The sequence below is a fragment of the Hordeum vulgare genome, chromosome 7H (assembly GCF_904849725.1).
Source record: "Hordeum vulgare subsp. vulgare chromosome 7H, MorexV3_pseudomolecules_assembly, whole genome shotgun sequence".
NCBI lineage: Eukaryota > Viridiplantae > Streptophyta > Magnoliopsida > Poales > Poaceae > Hordeum > Hordeum vulgare.
This window is the reverse complement of record NC_058524.1, coordinates 492,675,741-492,696,757: the sequence shown is the minus strand read 5'-3', so window position 1 is coordinate 492,696,757 and position 21,017 is coordinate 492,675,741. Positions and strand designations below refer to the sequence as shown.

At 44.3% G+C, this 21,017-nt stretch overlaps 1 protein-coding gene across 1 annotated transcript; it reads left to right on the top strand.

The window, feature by feature from the left end:
- Positions 1 to 16,451: 16,451 nt before the first annotated feature.
- Positions 16,452 to 20,254, top strand: LOC123411827. The gene is made up of 8 exons (XM_045104781.1): positions 16,452 to 16,710; positions 16,973 to 17,031; positions 17,129 to 17,383; positions 17,598 to 17,655; positions 17,764 to 17,888; positions 19,410 to 19,472; positions 19,557 to 19,681; positions 19,901 to 20,254. Exons 1-8 carry the CDS (start codon positions 16,668 to 16,670, stop codon positions 20,040 to 20,042), a joined length of 870 nt encoding a protein of 289 aa, XP_044960716.1. The 5' UTR covers positions 16,452 to 16,667; the 3' UTR covers positions 20,043 to 20,254.
- The last annotated feature ends 763 nt before the right edge of the window (positions 20,255 to 21,017 follow it).

Genomic DNA, 21,017 nt, shown 5'->3' with positions numbered 1-21,017 from the left:
TACCAAGTATATAGGTGCATTAATTAAATAACAGATTTAAAATAATGATATCAAACTCATGTTATCACATGAGACAAAGCACCTGCATCTAGCAACGCTAACATTAGTAGCTGAGCAAAGCCTACTTAGCCATTCAAGATTTGCTAGGAAGGGATAAGTGTTTGGGTTTCATGGCATATTAGGAGGCAATTATTTCAGTGGTTGGCAGCGAGCATATGATAAGGAAACGTAATCTAGCATAACAAGTCTAGAGAAGGAATCAAGGTCATATCATCTTGCGTGTGATATCCTCGGCCCAGAACGGTTCTTGATCTTCATGCACGTACTCTCCCGAATCCACGTACTCGTTCTCCAATCCCGGTGCTACCCAACATAAGAATAACATCCAATGAACAACAGCACCCCAAGATGCAACAAGCACATGATGCATGAGATGAATATGAGCATGCATCACTAGTTCTATCACTAGCACAAGCATGAGAAGTAAATTCATGTTACTGGACAGAAATGCATCCTAAGCTATCTTGACATGCATGATAATGGCATGATCAGATTCTTCTCATGAAAACGATGCAAAACCATATAAAGAACATAACAATCGGAGCTATGGATCAACGGGAATCTACAAAACAAGATATAAAGAGCTACGTGTCAGATTCATCACCACACACTCCAATGGCGTAACTCTGGTATTTCCAGGTAGGAAAGACATAAAACAACCCAACATGGATGGGGTGGATCAAAGAAGAACACCACATCATCAACTAAGCACTCACAATCATCAAAACATCAAAACTACATAATCTGTCATAAACTGCATCATAGCACTTTGTGAGCTACATGCAAAGCACCTACGGCCACCTAAACATGCCAAATAAGATATGTGGCTGTAGCTATCCAAGATTACTACAAGCACAAGCAAAAATATCACACAAAGGAGTTAAACACAGAAAGTTACACAGCTGCAAACTTGCCCAAAAATATCAGATTTCACGGACTTAGTGAAAATTCCAGATTCTCACTATCTGTTTATGCTCTGAAGCATTTTGATAGCAGCCAAAACAATATCTACAGGACTCCAAATGGAATGAAAATTTACAGGGAGCTAGACAAACATATCGGCTTCAACTTTCCAGTTGAAAGCTAACCCTGAATCACAACACATTGACTTGCATAACCTGCATAATAGATTCTCACACTTAGTGAAAATCTCAGATTTTCACTAATGTGGAATTTCAGCCACATGCTTATTTTGATTGGGCACAACTTGCACATATAGACTCCTAAACATGTGGTAGAGGGGGTCACCCTCTACTACCACAACCAAGAAACAAACCCTTGGGATCACCACATCACATGGAACCAAGCTCTCAACATGGAACAAACCTGAAATATGTCATCTCCAGAAAATGTTCCAATGGCAAAAATGATTTCACCAATGGACTCCTGGGATCTTTCTACCCCAAAACCATATATAAAAGATATGCACTTGCTTGGAACAAGTGAGCACAAACTAGGAAAGAAAATCTACAAAGAATCATGTCTAGTGAATAGTGCATCATCCCATGTACTATTCACTAGAACTACACCTACAAGCACAAGCATAAGTTCCCAACATCAATGGGGTACATGAGGGGTATACCTCATGCCCATGTGCCTTGGCACACCACTACATCATCATGAGAGCACAAGCATAACAAAAGGAAACAATCTACACAACTAATAGATGTCACAACTAACTAAACTCACATAAATGCTTCTACCCTACACATGTTATCTTGCACATGTGCTCCCCAAGTCATATCTTTCCATGACATGGGTGAGACACACACACATGGTCACACACACACCCACAAACAATCACACTAGTTAGGACACACTCACACACATGATATGTGGTGAGGGGGGGAACCCTTCCACACACATACTCATGCTTGCACAAGGCCACCTCCACATCACACCTATATCCTGCACTCTTATCCACTAGAACATATATACACAAGTTAAACTCATAAACAAGGAAACTACTCACATACACACACTACACAATCTACCTCATCGCATGCATCACAACTAGCTACATCACTAAGCTACACAAGCTGCACTCGAGAGGAGAAAAACAATAAATAAATTTCACCTGTTGTTTAAACACCATAGCCCACATTTAGCAAACACAAGAAGAAAAAACAGCAAGAAGGCATCAAAAAACATAAAATGGGTTGAGGAGGAATCGAACCCTGGATCCCCCTGGTACACCAGGGTGCACCCTACCACCCTGATAGGGACCTTTACTCGACAGAACAGGGGAACAGAGCAGGTAAGCTTCGCTGCTGCGGCAATCTACTGTGGCCAAGAAATAAAATGCAAAAAGGGGGGAGTGCATCGACTAGGGATCGAACCCTGCACGTTAGGTGTACACACACAGACACACACCACTGTGCTACTATACAGGAGTCTGACAGAATGGGGGAGTAAATCTAGGTAAACTAGCAACAACACCTGGTGCTCTGCTTGCACACAGGGTTGTCGGCGACAGGAAGGACACCGTGCTGCCCTTCTGCTGCTGCTGCACCACGTGGGAACACCACCTACTGCTACTGCTCGACTGCTACGCCACGCTTGCCTACACGCTGTCGCGCTAGTACACGCGCACGCTCCCAAGAACACAGCAACACACATATCACCACAGTCTACTTCCTGACAGAGAAAGCTCCGGCGAGCACTTGCCCATCTAGTCGAAGAGAAGGAGGGAGGAAGGAGGGGGTCCTCACATAGGGAAGGAAGAGGGAAGCCGCAGAGCATGGAGGAGATGCCGAAGGGGAAGTAGACGATCGGAGGGGTACTGTCGTTGAACAGAGGTAGGCGAAGAAGAGCAGCGGGGCCGAGGCGTTGGCGAGCTCTTGGCTGTCGACGTGGGCGTTCCCCGGCCTCAGCGAGGTTGGGAATGGGGCGTGGGGAGCCTCTCCGAGCTCCTGGACATGGCGGTCGCGCCGGACGACGTGGATGCACGGGGGTTAGACGCCGGCGATGCTCTCTTCTCTCTCTAATCTGAATCTGCACAGCCTTCCCTTTGGGGAGAAGAGAGATGGGAAGGAGTGGTGCTACTGCAACAAAAGACCTTCCAACGGCACCAGAAACACGTGCTGACGGGAGACTGTTTTTGTCTTGATACTCCTCAGCAACGGCACCAGGAATCATTTTGCTACGGCTACGCCTTAAGGGAATTCCTAGGCAAATATGCAAAGGATTTCCCCGTGGCCTTGGAGCCTTGCGTTGGTATTCCCTCGAAGCGGAAAGGGTGATGTAGCGCAGCGGTGGTAAGTATTTCCCTCAGTTTGAGAACCAAGGTATCAATCTAGTGAAGGAGTATCACAAGTGCCTGCACAAACACAAAAAGCTTGCTCCCAACGCTATGAAGGGGTTGTCAATCCCTTATAGATTGTTCGCCAAGTGAGAACTGAAAGCAACAAAGTAACAAAGCAAAATAAAAGCAAAAGTGGAAACGATAGGTGTGAATAGACCCGAGGGCCGTAGTGTTTACTAGTGGCTTCTCTTATGAAAGCAAGTAGACGGTGGGTGAACAAATTACTGTCGAGCAATTGATAGAACCGCGCAAAGTCGTGACGTTGTCTATGGCAATGATTATATCTATAGGCATCACGTCCAAAACAAGTAGACCGATACTTTCTGCATCTACTACTATTACTCCACACGTCGACCGCTATCCAGCATGCATCTAGTGTATTAAGTCCGAAAGAACAGAGTAACGCCTTAAGCAAGATGACATGATGTAGATGGACAGTCTCATATCTACGACAAATCCCACCTTGTTACCCTTGATGGCAACTACGCGATGTGTGTCTTGCTACCCCTACTGTCACTAGGAAAGGTCACCACACGGTAATAACCCAAAACCAAGCACTTCTCCCATTGCAAGAATCATAGATCTAGTTGGCCAAACAAAACCCAAGACTCGGAGAGACTTACAAGGATATCAAATCATGCATATAAGAAATTAGCAAAGACTCAAATATATATCATAGATAATCTGATCACAAATCCACAATTCATCGGATCTCGACAAACACACCGCCAAAGAGGATTACATCGGATAGATCTCCACGAAGATCATGGAGAACTTTGTATTAAAGATCCAAGAGAGAGAAGAAGCCCTCTAGCTACTAACTACGGACCCGTAGGTCTGAAGTGAACTACTCACGAGTCATTGGAGGGGCGATGATGTTGATGTAGAAGCCCTCCAACTCCAAAGTCCCCTCCGGCAGGGCACCGGGAAGGGTCTCCAGATGAGATCTCGCGGAAACGGAAGCTTGCGGCGGCGGAAAAGTATTTTCGTGGATCCCTTGATTTTTTTCTGTATTTTAGGGAATATATAGGGGAAGGATCTAGGTCAGGGGGCGCCAGGGAGGCCACAAGCCTGCCATCCGCCGACCCCTGGTGGCGGATGGGGGGCTTGTGGGCCCCCTGTAGCCCTCCTAGCTTGGTCCTCAAGCCCCGTGATCTTCTTCCGTTCGGGAAAATTTATTTCGGGGATTTATTCCATTTGGAGTCCGTTCCAAAATCAGATCTGAAAAGAGCCAAAAACATAGAAAAAACAGGAACTGGCACTTGGCACTAAATTAATAAGTTAGTCCCAAAAAAAGATATAAAAGGTACATAAAACATCCAAGGATGACAAGATAACATCATGAAACCATCAAAAATTACGTATCAAGCATCTCCAAGCTTAACTCCTGCTCGTCCTCGAGTAGGGAAGTGATAAAGAATGAATTTTTGATGCTTTCATGCTACCTAGCATAGATGTCCTTTGTAACTCTTCTTATGTGACGTGAATGTTCAGATCCATTAGATTCAAAACAATAGTTTGCTACTGACGTGGAAACAATAATAATTCAAGCAAACTAGCAAGGTAATCATGAACTTTCAAAATAACAAGGCCAAAAGAAAGTTATCCCTACAAAAGCATATAGTCTGGCTATGCTCTATCATCATTGCACAACGAATTTAAATCATGCACAACCCCGGTATTGGCCAAGTAATTGTTTCACGCCTTTACTTTCTCAAACCTTTTCAACTCTCACGCAATACATGAGCGTGAGCCATGGTTTTAGCACTATAAGTGGTGTGGAGTGTGGTGGAGGTTGCAAGACAAAATAAGGAGAAGATGATCACATTAACTAGGCATATCAATGAGCTCTGGAGATGCTCATCAATAGATATCAATGTGAATGAGTAGGGATTGCCATACAAATGATGCACTAGAGCTAAGAGTATGTGAAAGCTCTTAAAGAAAACTAGTGGGTGTGCATCCAACTTGCTTGCTCACGAAGACCTAAGGCAATTTTGAGGAAGCCTATCATTGGAATATACAATCCAAGTTACATAATGAAAATCTCCCACTAGCTATATGGTGGTGACAAAACGAGAGACTCTCAATCATGAAGATCATGGTGCTTAATATGCACAAGTGTGGAAAAGTGGTAGCATTGTCCCTTCTCTCTTTTTCTCTCATTTTTTATATTTTTTGGTGGGCTCTTTGGCCTCTTTTTTTTGGTGGGCATCTTTGGCCTCTTTTATTTCCTCACATGGGACAATGCTCCATTAATGATGATCATCACACTTCCAACTCAAAACTTAGAGCAACGATGACTCTATATAGAATGCCTTCGGTAGTGTACCGTGATAATGATCTAGCATGGCATAGACATTAATGGGAACATCATGATAGCTATCTTACGATCATGCAAAGGCAATGTAGACGTGGTGGCACATGTCATGGTGGTAGTTGCATGGCAATATATCTCGGAATGACTTTGAAAAATCCATAGTAGGTAGGTATGGTGGCTGTTTTGAGGGAGGCTAATGGTGGGTTTTGTGCACCTGCGAAAGTTGGACGGCACTAAAGAAGATAGTGATGGTGGAAGGTGAAAGTGCACCTAAACCATGGACTCAACATTAGTCATGAAGAACTCATATACTTGTTGCAAAAGTTTTATTAGTAATCGAAACAAAGCATTCAACGCATACTCCTAGGGGCAGGGTTGGTAGGTATAAACCATCACGCGATCCCGACCGCCACGCAAAGGATGACAATCAATAGACTAATCATGCTCAGATTTCATCACATAGCGGTTCACCATACGTGCATGCTACTGGAATCACTAACTTCAACACAAGTATTTCTAGATCCACAACACCTTACTAGCATGACTTCAATATTACCAAAACCACAACTCAAAACTAATTGAGATGAATCAAACTTCTCTAACTATTCAATGCACATGAAGGTGGAAGTTTTCGTATCCCTTTGGATAACTACCCCTTTTGAGACTAATTTCAAAGCATAGATCAACTACCAAGCCACGCACCGCTGTGCTCTAAAAGATATAAGTGAAGCACATAGAGCAAAAGTATCTAGCTCAAAAGATATAAGTGAAGCACATGTGAGCTGAATTGTCTACCAAAAGATATAAGGGAAACTCGACAAAATCACGGTGACTGCATGTCTCTCTCTCTAGGTGTGAAGCAAGGATGATTGTGACACAACAAAAATAAAAGACTCCTACAATACAAGACGCTCCAAGCAAAAACACATAACATGTGGTGAATAAAAATATAGCCCCAAGTAACGTTACCGATGGATTGAAGACGAGAGAGGGGATGCCTTCCCGGGGCATCCCCAAGCTTAGGCTTTTACGGAATCCTTGAATATCTTGGGGTGCCTTGGGCATCCCCAAGCTTGAGCTCTTCCCACTCTTTATCTCTTTGTCCATAAGAACTTCACCCAAAACTTGAAAACTTCACAACACGAAACTTAAACAGAAACTCGTGATAACATTAGTATGAGAAAGCAAACCACCACTTCCTTTGGTACTGTAGAAAACTTAAATTCTACTTATGCTGATGTTGGGTTACTGTATTTTCAATTTTCCATGTCTAATACCCCCTGATCCTATCCATAGTTTCATCAAAATAAGCAACCAACACAACAAAAACAGAATCTGTTAAGAGCAGACCAGTCTGTAGCAATCTGTATATTTTGTATACTTCCGGTACTTCAAAATTCTGAAAAATTACGAAAGTCTGAATAATTTGTGTAGAAATCATCATAAAAAAGAATCAACTCAAAATCTCTTACAGAAAAAAAATGAAAATTCTTTTCGTGAGAAGAAAGTTTCTGTCTTTTCCATCATGACCAAACGATCAACCCCAAGACTAATCATAACGGTTTTGCTTGGCACAAACGCAAAAAGAAACACAAAAAACACAATCATAACAGAATTATGAAAGTGTGGAAAACACAAAACAGAAATAAAAAGGATAGATTTGTTGGGTTGCCTCCCAACAAGCGCTTTTGTTTAACGTCCTTAGCTAGGCAAAAGGTGATGGAATCACGTACAGTCATCTTTGGTGCTCAAACCATAAGTAGCCCTCATCATAGATTCATAAGGCAATCTTATTTTCTTTCTAGGAAAGTGCTCCATGCGCTTCTTTAAAGGAAATTGAAATCTAATATTCCCTTCCTTCATATCGATGATAGCACCAATAGTCCTTAGGAAAGGTCTACCAAGAATAATGGGACATGAAGGATTGCAATCTATGTCAAGTACAATGAAATCCACGGGTACATAGTTCTTATTTGCAACAATAAGAACATCATCGATCCTTCCCATGGGTTTCTTGACAATAGAATCGCAAGATGCAAATTAAGAGAACACTCTTCAATCTCATGAAAACCAAGAATATCACATAAAGACTTTGGAATCGCGGAAACACTAGCACCCAAATCACACAAGGCATTGCACTCATAGTTTTTGATCTTGATTTTGATTGTAGGTTCCCACTCATCATGAAGTTTTCTAGGTATAGAGACTTCTAATTCGAGCTTCTCTTCAAGAGATTTCATCATAGCATCTATGATATGCGCGGTAAAGACTTTGCTTTGGCTATAAGCATGGGGAGAGTTTGCAATGGATTGCATCAAGAAATGCATTCAAACAAGGAGCAATTATCATAATTGAATTCCTTGAAATCCAAAGTGGGAGTTTCATTACTACCCAAAATTTTGATTTCTTCTACTCCACTCTCCACACCTTTATCATTAAGATGGGTGGACTCCGAATCATTGGGGCGTTTTTCAACCAAAGTGGATTCATATCCAGACCCTCCATAAATAGATTTGACACACGAAAATAAAGATTCAAGAGGAGACACACCAAGCACTTTAAGATCTTTGGGATTTGCATCACTAGAACGCACCCTTTTAAACCATTCATGCCTAGCGCGAATTTGGGATGTTCTTTCTTTGCTCTCATTCATGGAGACACGCATAGCTTTCAAAGTTTCATCCAAGTTGACCTTGGGAGGAGCACATCTAACTTTCAAAGCATCAATATCACAAGACATCCTATCAACGCTCTTAGCCAAATCGTCTATTTTGAGTAGTTTTTCCTCTATGGACGCATTGAAAATCTTTTGAGAGTTGATGAACTCTTTGATATTACTCTCTAAATCAGAGGGTAATTTGTTTTGTTTTCCATAAGTGTTGTTGTAGGAATTGCCATAGTTGTTAGAGGAGTTACTAGGAAAAGGCCTAGGAACATAGTTTCCTCTAAAAGCATTGTTGTTGCCAAAATTGTTCCTACCAACAAAATTCACGTCCAAACTAGCGTTGCTACTCTCAATCAAAGAAGATAGTGGCATGTCATTAGGATCTACAGTAGTGTTTCTACTAGCAACCAAATTCATCAACTCGTCCATCTTAGCGCTAAGCGAGTTAATCTCTTCTATAGCGTGTACCTTTTTGCTAGCATGTGACCTTTCAGTGTGCCACTGAGAGTAGTTGGTCATGATATTGTCTAGGAGTTTTGTAGCGTCTCCTAACGTGATTTCCATGAACGTTCCACCTGAGGCGGAGTCCAAGATATTGCGAGAAGCGAAATTCAAGCCAGCGTAAAAGATTTGTATAATCATCCACAAACTCAAGCCATGAGCGGGACAATTTCTAATCATAAGCTTCATCCTCTCCCAAGATTGTGCAACGTGTTCATGATCAAGTTGCTCGAAATTCATGATATCGTTACGTAAGGAGATGATATTAGCCGGCGGAAAATACTTGGATATGTAAGCATCTTTGCACTTATCCCAAGAATCGATACTATTTTTAGGCAAAGAAGAAAACCAAGTTTTTGCGCGATCTCGCAACGAGAAAGGAAAAAGTTTCAACTTAATCACGTCATTATCCACATCTCTTTTCTTTTGCATATCACAAATCTCAATGAAGGTATTGAGATGGGATGCGGCATCTTAACTAGGAAGGCCCGAGAATTGCTCTTTCATAACAAGATTCAGCAAAGCAGCGTTGATTTCATACGATTCCGCACTAGTGGTGGGAGCAATCGGAGTACTAATAAAATCATTATTATTGGTATTCGAGAAGTCGCAAAGTTTGGTGTTTTCAGCCATGATGACTTCAACAAACAAACAAGCACACAAGCAAGCAAGAAAACCGGCAAAGGAAAACGGCAAAAGGCAAAAGGCAAAAGAAAACGACAAAGGAGAAAGGCAAATGAAAACAACAAATGTGAAGTGGGGGAGAGGAAAATGAGAGGCAACTCGCAAAAAAGTAAATGCAAAAGATGAGTTTGTGAGACCTACTTGGATAGATCTCTCCTTCCCCGGCAACGGCGCCAGAAATACTTCTGCTACTGCAACAAAAGACCTTCTAACGGCGCCAGAAACACGTGCTGACGGGAGACTGTTCTTGTCTTGATACTCCTCAGCAACGGCACCAGGAATCATTTTGCTACGGCTACGCCTTAAGGGACTTCCTAGGCAAATATGCAAAGGATTTCCCCCGTGGCCTTGGAGCCTTGCGTTGGTGTTCCCTCAAAGCGGAAAGGGTGATGTAGCGTAGCGGTGGTAAGTATTTCCCTCAGTTTGAGAACCAAGGTATCGATCCAGTGAAGGAGTATCACAAGTGCCTGCACAAACACAAAAAGCTTGCTCCCAACGCTATGAAGGGGTTGTCAGTCCCTTATAGATTGTTCGCCAAGTGAGAACTGAAAGCAACAAAGTAACAAAGCAAAGTAAAAGCGAAAGTGGAAACGATAGGTGTGAATAGACCCGGGGGCCGTAGTGTTTACTAGTGGCTTCTCTCATGAAAGCAAGTAGACGGTGGGTGAACAAATTACTGTCGAGCAATTGATAGAACCGCGCAAAGTCGTGACGTCATCTATGGCAATGATTATATCTATAGGCATCACGTCCAAAACAAGTAGGCCGATACTTTCTGCATCTACTACTATTACTCCACACGTCAACCGCTATCCAGCATGCATCTAGTGTATTAAGTCCGAAAGAACAGAGTAACGCCTTAAGCAAGATGACATGATGTAGATGGACAATCTCATATCTACGGCAAAGCCCATCTTGTTACCCTTGATGGAAACTACACGATGTGTGACTTGCTGCCCCTACTGTTACTGGGAAAGGTCACCACACGGTAAGAACACAAAACCAAGCACTTCTCCCATTGCAAGAATCATAGATCTAGTTGGCCAAACAAAACCCAAGACTCGGAGAGACTTACAAGGATATCAAATCATGCATATAAGAAATCAGCAAAGACTCAAATATATATCATAGATAATCTGATCACAAATCCACAATTCATCGGATCTCGACAAACACACCGCCAAAGAGGATTACATCGGATAGATCTCCATGAAGATCATGGAGAACTTTGTATTAAAGATCCAAGAGAGAGAAGAAGCCATCTAGCTGCTAACTACGGACCCGTAGGTCTGAAGTGAACTACTCGCGAGTCATTGGAGGGGCGATGATGTTGATGTAGAAGCCCTCCAACTCCAAAGTCCCCTCCGATAGGGCACCGGAAAGGGTCTCCAGATGAGATCTCGCGGAAACGGAAGCTTGCGGCGGCGGAAAAGTATTTTCGTGGATCCCTTGATTTTTTTTCTGTATTTTAGGGAATATATAGGCGAAGGATCTAGGTCAGGGGGGCGCCAGGGAGGCCACAAGCCTGCCATCCGCCGCCCCCCTGGTGGCGGATGGGGGCTTGTGGCCCCCCTGTAGCCCTCCTGGCTTGGCCCTTAAGCCCCCTGATCTTCTTCCGTTTGGGAAAAATTTATTTTAGGGATTTTATTCCGTTCGGACTCCGTTCCAAAATCAGATCTGAAAAGAGCCAAAAACACAGAAAAAACAGGAACTAGCACTTGGCACTGAATTAATAAGTTAGTCCCAAAAAAGATATAAAAGGTACATAAAACATCCAAGGATGACAAGATAACAGCATGAAACCATCAAAAATTATAGATACGTTTGAGACGTATCAAGTAGCGGCGGCGGATGGGGGAGAGGGGAACCCTAGGACGAGGGCACGGACGCCCACCCTTATAAAGGGGGGTCCTCGACGGTTGTGCCCTCTCGGCGGCAACTCTCTCTCTGCAAGTAGAAGGAAAGAGAGCACGCGGGACTGTAGACGGCGTCAGAGGAGGAAGGAGGGACGCGGGAGTGGGCTAGCGCGGGGAGAGAGGGGAACTGGTCCACATTGTGCGGGAGTAAGGCCACGAGAGCGCCACTTAAGAGAAAACAATTCCCTAGGCTTAACTATTTACAGAAACAAAACAGAGAAGAATAGAAATGCACAAGGAAAACTACAAGTGCTAAAAATAATACCAGCACATCCCTGGACATGATAATTCAAGACCTATTTGACTAAAATGTAAAATGGATATATGGGGCAAATTAATATTTACAAAATAGCAATTCTTTGACCTGTTTTGTAATTATTTGCACCTCTTGCACCCCTATTTAAAACAGCAACTACACATCACAAATTCACCACAAACAAGAGCTAAAATAGGAACATTTTAAAAACAGAAAAGGACCAAGTGAATCTTGATGTTGAGGTGAAATAGAGAGGGGGAGAAGATGGTTTTGAAACCTAAGCAATCACAAGGTTCAACTCCTACTATGACATGTATACTCCACACAATCTTCACCTCTCACATCACCACATAAGATCACAAGCATCACATGAAATCATATAACCACAAAGCAACAAAACATGACACATGGAATGATATGATATGGCATGCATGCATGCAAGGAAGAATAACAAGTGGCATCACATGAAATAACATGCATTCAAAGCTCTCATGACATTGAGAAGGTGGACCCACATGAAGAAGGTTCCAAAAAGGGAAGGATGCACACTTGGGGCATTACATTGAGGAAGGTAGTCCAAGTTGTCGATAGCTGGTGATCAACTTGGGCAAGAGAATCGTGCCTGTAATATGGTTCACTATCAAACAGTAGCTCTTCGTGCTCGCTCACAATGATCTTGTTGTGCAAGATGACATAGCAAGTCATCACTTCCACATTTGATCTTTCGAACAGGTCTGGGCGGGGTACCGGACAACCGAAAATCGAGATTGGAGCACACCAAATGTCGGCTCGACATCCTTCCTACAAATCTATTGACACTTGGCAAAGTAGGATTTATTGCCTCCTCGCACATGGGTTGAGATAGTCTTCACAAATGTGGACCATCTCGGATAGATGCCATCTGCTAGGTAGTATCCCTTGGTGTAGTGGTACCCATTGACCTCGAAGTTCACCGGAGGAGCATGACCTTAAGCAAGCTTGGCAAAGACATTCGGGCACTGGAGTGCGTTGATGTCATTATGAGTTCGTGGCATAACAAAGGAGTGCCAAATCCAGAGGTCATGTGTGACCATTGCCTCAAGTACCACACTACAAGCACATTTGGCGCCTTTGTACATCCCCTGCCAAGCAAATGGACAGTGTTTTCCATTTCCAATGCATGCAGTCGATACTTCAAACATCCCAGGAAAACCTCTTGCTGCATTCTGGGCTAGGATCCGAGCAGTGTCTTCGGCATTGGGTGGTCGCAAGTATTGAGGTCCAAACACTCCCATCACTGTCCTGCAGAACATGCACAAACACTCAATGCTGGTGGACTTGGCCATGCATCCATAGTCTTCGTGAGCATCACCGAGAGCTCCATATGCAAGCATCCTCATAGCTGTCATGCGCTTTTGGAGTGAGGTAAATCCAAGTGTGCCGGTGCAATCCTTCTTGCACTTGAAGTAGATGTTGAACTCCTTGATGGAATTCACAATCCTGAGGAAGAGCTTCCAGCTCATCTGATAACGGTGCCGAAATACTTTCTCGCCATGCAGTGGAGCGTCGGAGAAGTAGTCGGAGTAGAGCAAGCAATAGCCTTCTAGTCGATGTCTCAGCTGGCCCGGCGTCGAGCCACCTCGCCGCGACTTTGTGTTGCTCGCGAATAGGCTGGCCAGAGCGGCAAGGACCATGAGGTGCTCTTCATCCTGGGTGTCGGTATTGGCTTCCTCATCTAGCGGCACCGCCAACGCTTCCTCCTCATCGGAGTCCATCGCTGAGACAAATCATCTCTTATCCCCGCTTGCGTGGCCAGAGCGCCAGAAAAGCTCGCCCAGAAGCAGGGGGACGATGTCGCGGCAAACCCTCTCTTTCTCGTCGGGGAGATGACCTTACTAGCGGCGTAGGCAGGTGGACGCCACCGGGATCGGCAAGACGACGAAAGGTGTAGTGCGCGTGGGGGCGAATCTAAAGGTGGAAAAAACGTTTTTGTGTCACAGTGGTGGCCCACGTGTCATTTTCCCTTTCGTCGGAACCCCCAAGCCCCTTAGTGCACTCGGTTCGGCCTAGGATCGTCGGGCCAAAAAATGGACCGAACCGGCGAAAATCGCCGTCCTAGAGGCGCGACTGGGGGATTTTTCGGCGCGTGCGAGAAAACACATCCTAGAGTGAGCGCCCCTCAGTGCGCTGGGTTCTACCTAGGATCGTCGTGCCAAAATATGGATCAACCCGACGAAAATCGCCGTCCTAAAGACGCGACTGGGGATTTTTCGGCGCCCGCAGAAAAAAAAACCTGCAGTGTGTGGGGGCCGAACGACTGAAGATGCTCTTAGGCCTACCACTATATAGGCCAAAAGAGGTGCCAAATCCACTTTATCATCATTTGGCACCGGTGCCCTCCATAGCCCATGCGGTGCCACATAAAAAAATTTGGGAAACGGAGCAAGTTGCTACTCCGGTGCCTACTTCCAACATTGTAATATAACATATTAAACTGTAACTATCATATGTACATGAGCATTTCTATCTCAACTACCACTGAACAACAACCTTCAATTCCTAGCAAACAACATTAATTCAGAACATATGACCGTTGCATTGCACCAGCAAAATTGGCCCGTTTGGAGAAGTTGAAGATCTCTATATAATGTACGTCACAAGTTCATAGAACACAATAGCTCCTGGAAAACCTATCCCCCAAACCATGGATCATTCATCTCTCAAAGCTTCACAAGCATGATGAACTCCTTCTCACCTTCAGGTGCACAGAGCCCAAACAGCCTACAAAATCTACAAAACCCCATTAGCCTGCAACACGATCCTAGTTTTCAGCCCCATCATCCACATATGAACTATCCACCCACATAATATATTCCTAGTTTTCAACATCAACACCCCATTAGCCTGAGATCATGTATGCTTGCATTATATTGCATAACACGATTGTTGTAGATGAGAGGCACACCTACAAGTAGGGATGAAAATGGAGTGGAAACTTTCCGCTTTTCCGGAGAAAAAATGAAAACGGAGAGGAAATATGAAAGCGGAAATGGAAATTTGCAAAACGGAAATGGAAATGGATTTTTTAATGCGAAAACGGAAACAAAAAACGGAAGAGTGTTTTGCGGTGGAACATATGTGGAAATGGAACTTTCCGTTTCCGTGAATATGAAATTTCTCATTTTTACTATAGGCCTACGGCTGCTTTGTAGCCCAACCACCAAATAACACATAATGACACAATGAGCATAATGGATCATTTGATGCCCAACTTATACGACCATATATGTACTCACCTAGACCCTATACACAATTGTCATGTACTAATACAATACTAGGATATGTTGCTAACATAATCAAATTATTTTGTAGACATGTTAGCAATTCATTAATTTTTGTTGTTGTCTGTATTACTCTATGATTCAAGGGGTTTTGAAATTCCGGTCAATGCCCACCTCTATTTTTGTATCTGTTTTGTATTTGCTCCGTGTCTGTTTCTGGTAGTATCTGTTTCCGTATTCATTTCCGGGATTTCTGTATTCGTTTCCACTTCTATAAAACAATATGAAAACAAATGTGATAGCACTCAGTTTCATCCGTTTCCGCTCCGTTTTCATCCCTACCTACAAGTGCTATGACAAATATGATTGTGACTATGAATTGCTACAAGGCGCTCAGATACCATATCTTGAAACAGAACAAGGACCATTTGATGGGTTTGATGTGGTTCTTGAGACAGATGCTGCCATCCGGGATGGACGCACACATCGTCGTCTCAAGGCTGATTTGGTTGAGAACATTTGGCAAAAGTTCGGAGGAAATGAACATTAGCATTTATAAGTTTTATATGAGTCCATCTAATTAGTTTGCACCCTAGTTCTATTTTAGTTTTCCATTCAAGCATCTTTATTTGTAATTGTGTAATTTAAATTACAAACTGTTGAATGAGAACATTCTAATTTATTTCTTGTTGCTGCTTAGTGCAATAGTTAACATTAATAACTGAATATTGCTATCTCTTAACTAAACAAGGGCACACCACACATAGACTGAACACCATCGCATATTTCTATTACCCAATTTATAGACTGAACATTACTATTTCCTAACTTAATATTGTTAGCCTTTTTTTCTTCTTTATATCCGGCATGTAAACACCACGCATCCTCATCTATGGTGCTTCCAGTCGCGTGTCTGCTCGTGTAGCAGGAGCGGTCGGTCGGTCGTCCACGCATCCTCAGCAGCAGCAGTTGCGTACCTACTCGTGTAGCAGCAACGGCCGACCGACCGTCCACGCATCCTCAGCAGCAACGGCCAGCCGTCCATCAGTTCGAACGGCAACGCTTGTTGCAGCATCGACCAGTCGTCCCCCGCCGCACATCAGCCCGCTCACAGCGCCACCTCGGACCATTCGTCCTCCACGGCACAACACCTCCACTCACCGCGACGCCTCGGCGGACATCGCCGGATTCTTCTCCTCGCTGCTCCCATCGGCCGAGCCCTTGGGCCGACTAATACGTAGCTTGAAGGTGAGGAGGTGAGGAAGGAGATCCACACTAAATCGGGACAAGGAGGTGAGGAAAGAGATAGATCTGAGGAGAAAAGGGATTTTTTTTAGAGGTACGGGGAGGTTGGTTTCCTCGATTTTTTTTATATACATATGAATTTCATTATTTTACGAGCTACACCCGTACGATGTGAGACCGATGCCAAATAAATTTATCAAAGCAGGATGTCCGGTTTGCTATATTTTAACGTAGCCGTACGTAGTGGAAGGCAGCAGATATGCCCCGGACCTGATTCTTCCAATCTGGACACTCATACGTGTGGAGTAAAAAAGCCAGACGAGAAAGATTGATTGCGCTCGTCACAATCTGGCCCAAGTGATGCTCGTAACTTAGCTTCGAGGAGCCGGCTCTAATCTCGGGGTCCTCTCTCCCTGTCCCTGAATCCTACAGCTTGATTGTGGCCATCCGTTGCGGATGATGGTGCTCGCAGCCGCAGCGAGCGCACCGTCCCTCCAAGGTGTGCATAATTTCCCATCCATGTCCCTCTTTTTCTTGCCCTGATTGAAGTTCTTGAATTGGGCACTGGAAACCAGAACCAGAATTTGGGATGAAATCCACAGTCTGGCAGTTGTTTTCTGATTACCCTAGAATCTTCCGCCCGTCTTCTGGCATTTATCTTCCTTTTTTCCGTCAATTTTTGGGGCACTTAATTATGTCATGTAAATGTGAATTCAATCATCATTTTGATGTCCTTACATTGGCAGATCATATTTGATCAGGTTGGAAACGCCAGATCTCAGCTGTTACCTGCCAACATCCACATTCAGCCCCACGAACTGTACGTCTACACACTCTGAACAGTCAAAAAAAAAATTCAGTTTAGTTCCCCGTGTATCCATCAGTGACAACCAGACCTCACTTGCCTGATACTGAAGGTGTTCAGAACATCTGCAACAAAGAATAATGAGAGGAAACGGAGACGCTCCCGAAATCTGTCCAAAGGCCCAGCATTAATCGCCGAAGAAGCTTCTCCGAGTAATGGTGAAAATCCCACGGCCATTCTTGATCTCAATGGCGATGGTGATGCTACTATCGATGAGAAAGCTGCGGGTGCCCCAAGGAGTGCTGTTCTTCAGTCTTGCACTCTCACATCCGGCTTGCTGCTTGCTGCAGGTCTCCTTCTTCGTGAGGTAAAACATTGTGTTTGCAGTGGTTCCAAAGCTAGTTTTCTCTGAAAAAAATCTCAGCTAGTGGAAGCACAAGCCATTCTAAAGCATGCATAATTTAGTACTCCCACTGGCCCGAAATGTAAGACCATTGTTGACACTTTTCGGGACGGAGGGAGTACTCTCTAGTGTGGCAGAACATCCTAGTGATCAAAATGTCATACCATCTCTTTTACAGGCATCACACGTTGCATCTTCAAATGGACTGCCGTTTGCTGACCCTACGGCCGTATCTTGTCAGTTTGCTCCTTGTTCTGTTACGAAATAAATGAGATGTCATGTAATGGTTTGTCTTAAGTCGGCTAAATGTCCCCAAGCAAAACTGATCCAGTGCCTTTCTGCAGTCAATTTTGAAACTTGGCATCTCGAGTTGGTCGCGGGACTAGTAATATTGATATCGTCTACCAGATACATTCTGCTTCAGACATGGCCCGATTTCAGAGATTCCAGTGAAGCTGCAAATACACAGGTATGTCCATCCTTTGAATAAAGTCTCATTTACTTACGAGTATCTTTTTTTTTTTTAGAAAAGGAGGATGACCCCCGGCCTTTGCATCTGGGAGATGCATGCGGCCATTTTATTGATTATTCTCGAGGACCTTACAAAGCAGTACAACAATATGTCTGAATCCGCCATCTTGGCAACATTTGTCGCTACTCCTATTCATATGATGAAGGGGTGCAAGCTGGACCAAATACCCAGACCTCTCACCTAAGCCTAACATCTAAAGCCGGAGACCCTGACCGAGCCACATACCGGGTCCGGGACACAAACCGATCCGACGCACTCACATGTGTTGTCGCCGCCATCTTCCACTGGTCCATCTTCAGATCAGATTGAGGTACCAGCCTTGGCAGGTGCCTCCGTCATTGACGCCATCATGACGCCAAACGACGACCTCCACCTACGCGAGTCCATCTCCAAGCAACGGACGGAGATCCATGCTAGGATAGGGCCGCACCACCGCCGTCGCCCACCACCCACAAGCGCCACTCAGCCCCAAGGTTCCCAAAGCGGCGCCTTCAAGAAGGGAACGACACCGTGAGCGCCGCCGCCGCCCAACAAAGTTAAGGCTTTCGCCCGGGAGACCTAGGGGAAGGGGAAGTGGGGGGATCAGTCCATACCGACGCCTCCAAGGAGGGGAACGGCGCCCTCAGGCGTCGCCATCGACGCGGCCGGCCATGGCCGACCAGGGATTTCGCCCGAACTAGATCCCCACCACCAGCAGCACCTCCTGTACAAAACCGGCAATCCAAGAAAGCGCGGCCCGACCAGGCTGCCCCGCACGCCGAACAGGGGAGGAGGGGAGAGGCGCCAGATCGCGCGCACCGGCCACCGCAAAAGCCGCCGCAGGACGCCAACGACCACCGGATCTCGCCGCCCGCACGGCCGAGACGCCGGATCCACCTCCCTAGCCTGTCGTGCCTCGCCAATGGAGCCGCCGCTCCAGATCCGGATCTCCGCATGCAGATGCAGGGCAGCCTAGGCCCCGCCGCCACCATCCTTGGCGTCCCGGGCTTGCCCGGCGGCTGCCTCAGGCGACGACGAGGAAGGGAGGGGGAGGGGGAGGCGGAGGCGGCTAGGGTTGGGAGGGAGACGTGGGCACTTACGAGTATCTTTGCTAAAGATGCGAAACTTTAGGTCAACATGCAGAATTTGTTTGGGTAATTAATTATGCCTTTTGCATATTTGCCTAAACATTTCAGAAAGGATCTTGTGAATTTGGATGAATTATACAATGGACAACCAGGCTTGTGTTTTACTAAATTTTATTTGTATTAATCGATATGTGCCTTGTATGTAAACAATTACCGTTCACAATCTATGTAGCTTTGTGTAAAATGCCTTATTTTATTAAATTTACTTGTGCTCTTTTCTGATGTCACTTTCAACTTAACTGGACCTTGGCAAACTTACCTAACGGTATTAGCTAGTGAAAGTCCCCTTATTTCGACACTAACTTCTATTGATTTTATTCTTATCTGTTAGATCCTTACTTCCCTGGAGTCTCTGGATTACATTGTAGTTGCTTGTCTCCCTGGGATAAGCGAAGTAAGCATATATTTTTCTTTAAAGCTTTATTCAAGAATATTTATTTTCTTGAGAACAAAGCTTCATTTCTACTTTCGATATCAGGAGTTCCTGTTTCGAGGGGCACTGATGCCAATTTTTGGATTGAATTGGATAAGCGCCCTGGTAACTGGTGCCTTTTTCGGTGCTCTTCACTTGGGCAACGGCAGGAAATATTCATTTGCAATCTGGTAACTGTTCCCCCTGCGCTACTTTCGAACATTTCTAGTACTCCCTCAGTCTCAAAATGTAGGACGTTTTTTTACACTAAAAAAAGTGTAAGGGCCATAGGTTTGTTCGCAGTTCTTAAAACATGCCAATTACCACCTTTTATTTTGAAGGGAGTTGCCACTCACCAACCAACTTTACTAGTATGTGTTCTTATATCTTAATATCTTCTATATTTCCAGGGCAACATTCGTTGGCCTTGCCTATGGTTTAGCAACCATAGCTTCCTCAAGCATCATAGTCCCAATGGCTTCTCACTCCATAAACAATATTATTGGAGGCTTACTTTGGCGCTTCAGGGACAACTCAGAAAGAGAAATGTAGAATGGGCAATACTTCCTCTTGAACATGTGGTACTAGCATAGACTGTTTAGTTCTTACTGGACTCGTTGGTTAAATCAGTTGCTACATGTATTATCTGTGGATAAGTAGTCTTCAAATCATTTGGTGGCGATGTAAGCTGGTGATAACAGTTTTACTTGTGTCATGTTATCTCCCATACTTTCTGAGCTGCTGGCACTCTGGCTTATACCGAACCTGAAACCGTTTGCTACTCCCTCCGTTCCTAAATACAAGCCTTTTTAGAGGTTCCAATACGGACTACGTAGATACAGAGCAAAATGAGTGAAACTACGCTCTAAAATACGTCTATATACATTCGTATGTAGTCTATATTGAAATCTCTAAAAGGGCGTATATTTGAAAACGGAGGGAGTACTATTTAACAAAAACTGCCATGTGTAGGTCTGATATGCCAGAATCAGATCATGTTGCTTCAAAGTAACAAACATAATGAGTTATCGGAAAAGTAACATACAGCACGACTGAAAACTTAAGGGTTTCCAGGCGTTTCCATGTTGTTGAAACTCAGACTTTCAGATGTATTTACTATGAAATCATGCCAAGACAGCACACCGGAAGTATCTCCTGCCTTGTTCCAAAGATGGAGGAAGTGAAGACTTCGTATTACTCGCAGCATTTCTCACAAACAGGTGGAAACCTGTGGATGTTACAGTAGCAGCAGGCCACGCTGCAGTAATTGTTGCAACCTGAAAACAGTATCAGTTCATAGCTGTCATCTCCGGGCATTCCATTTCAAGAAAATCAGTGATTTCATATGACTTGCAACAAATGCATGCATTCTATGACTGTTTGAAGACTGATGATGCAAAGCAATACATGTCAGCACAATCTCCTAATAGCCAAAAGCGTGTCAAAGCTTACATAAGCTGCGGAAAAGCATCATGATAAGAGAGAGAGTTTTAGCAGATTACCACTGATAACAATGTATCCAGACTT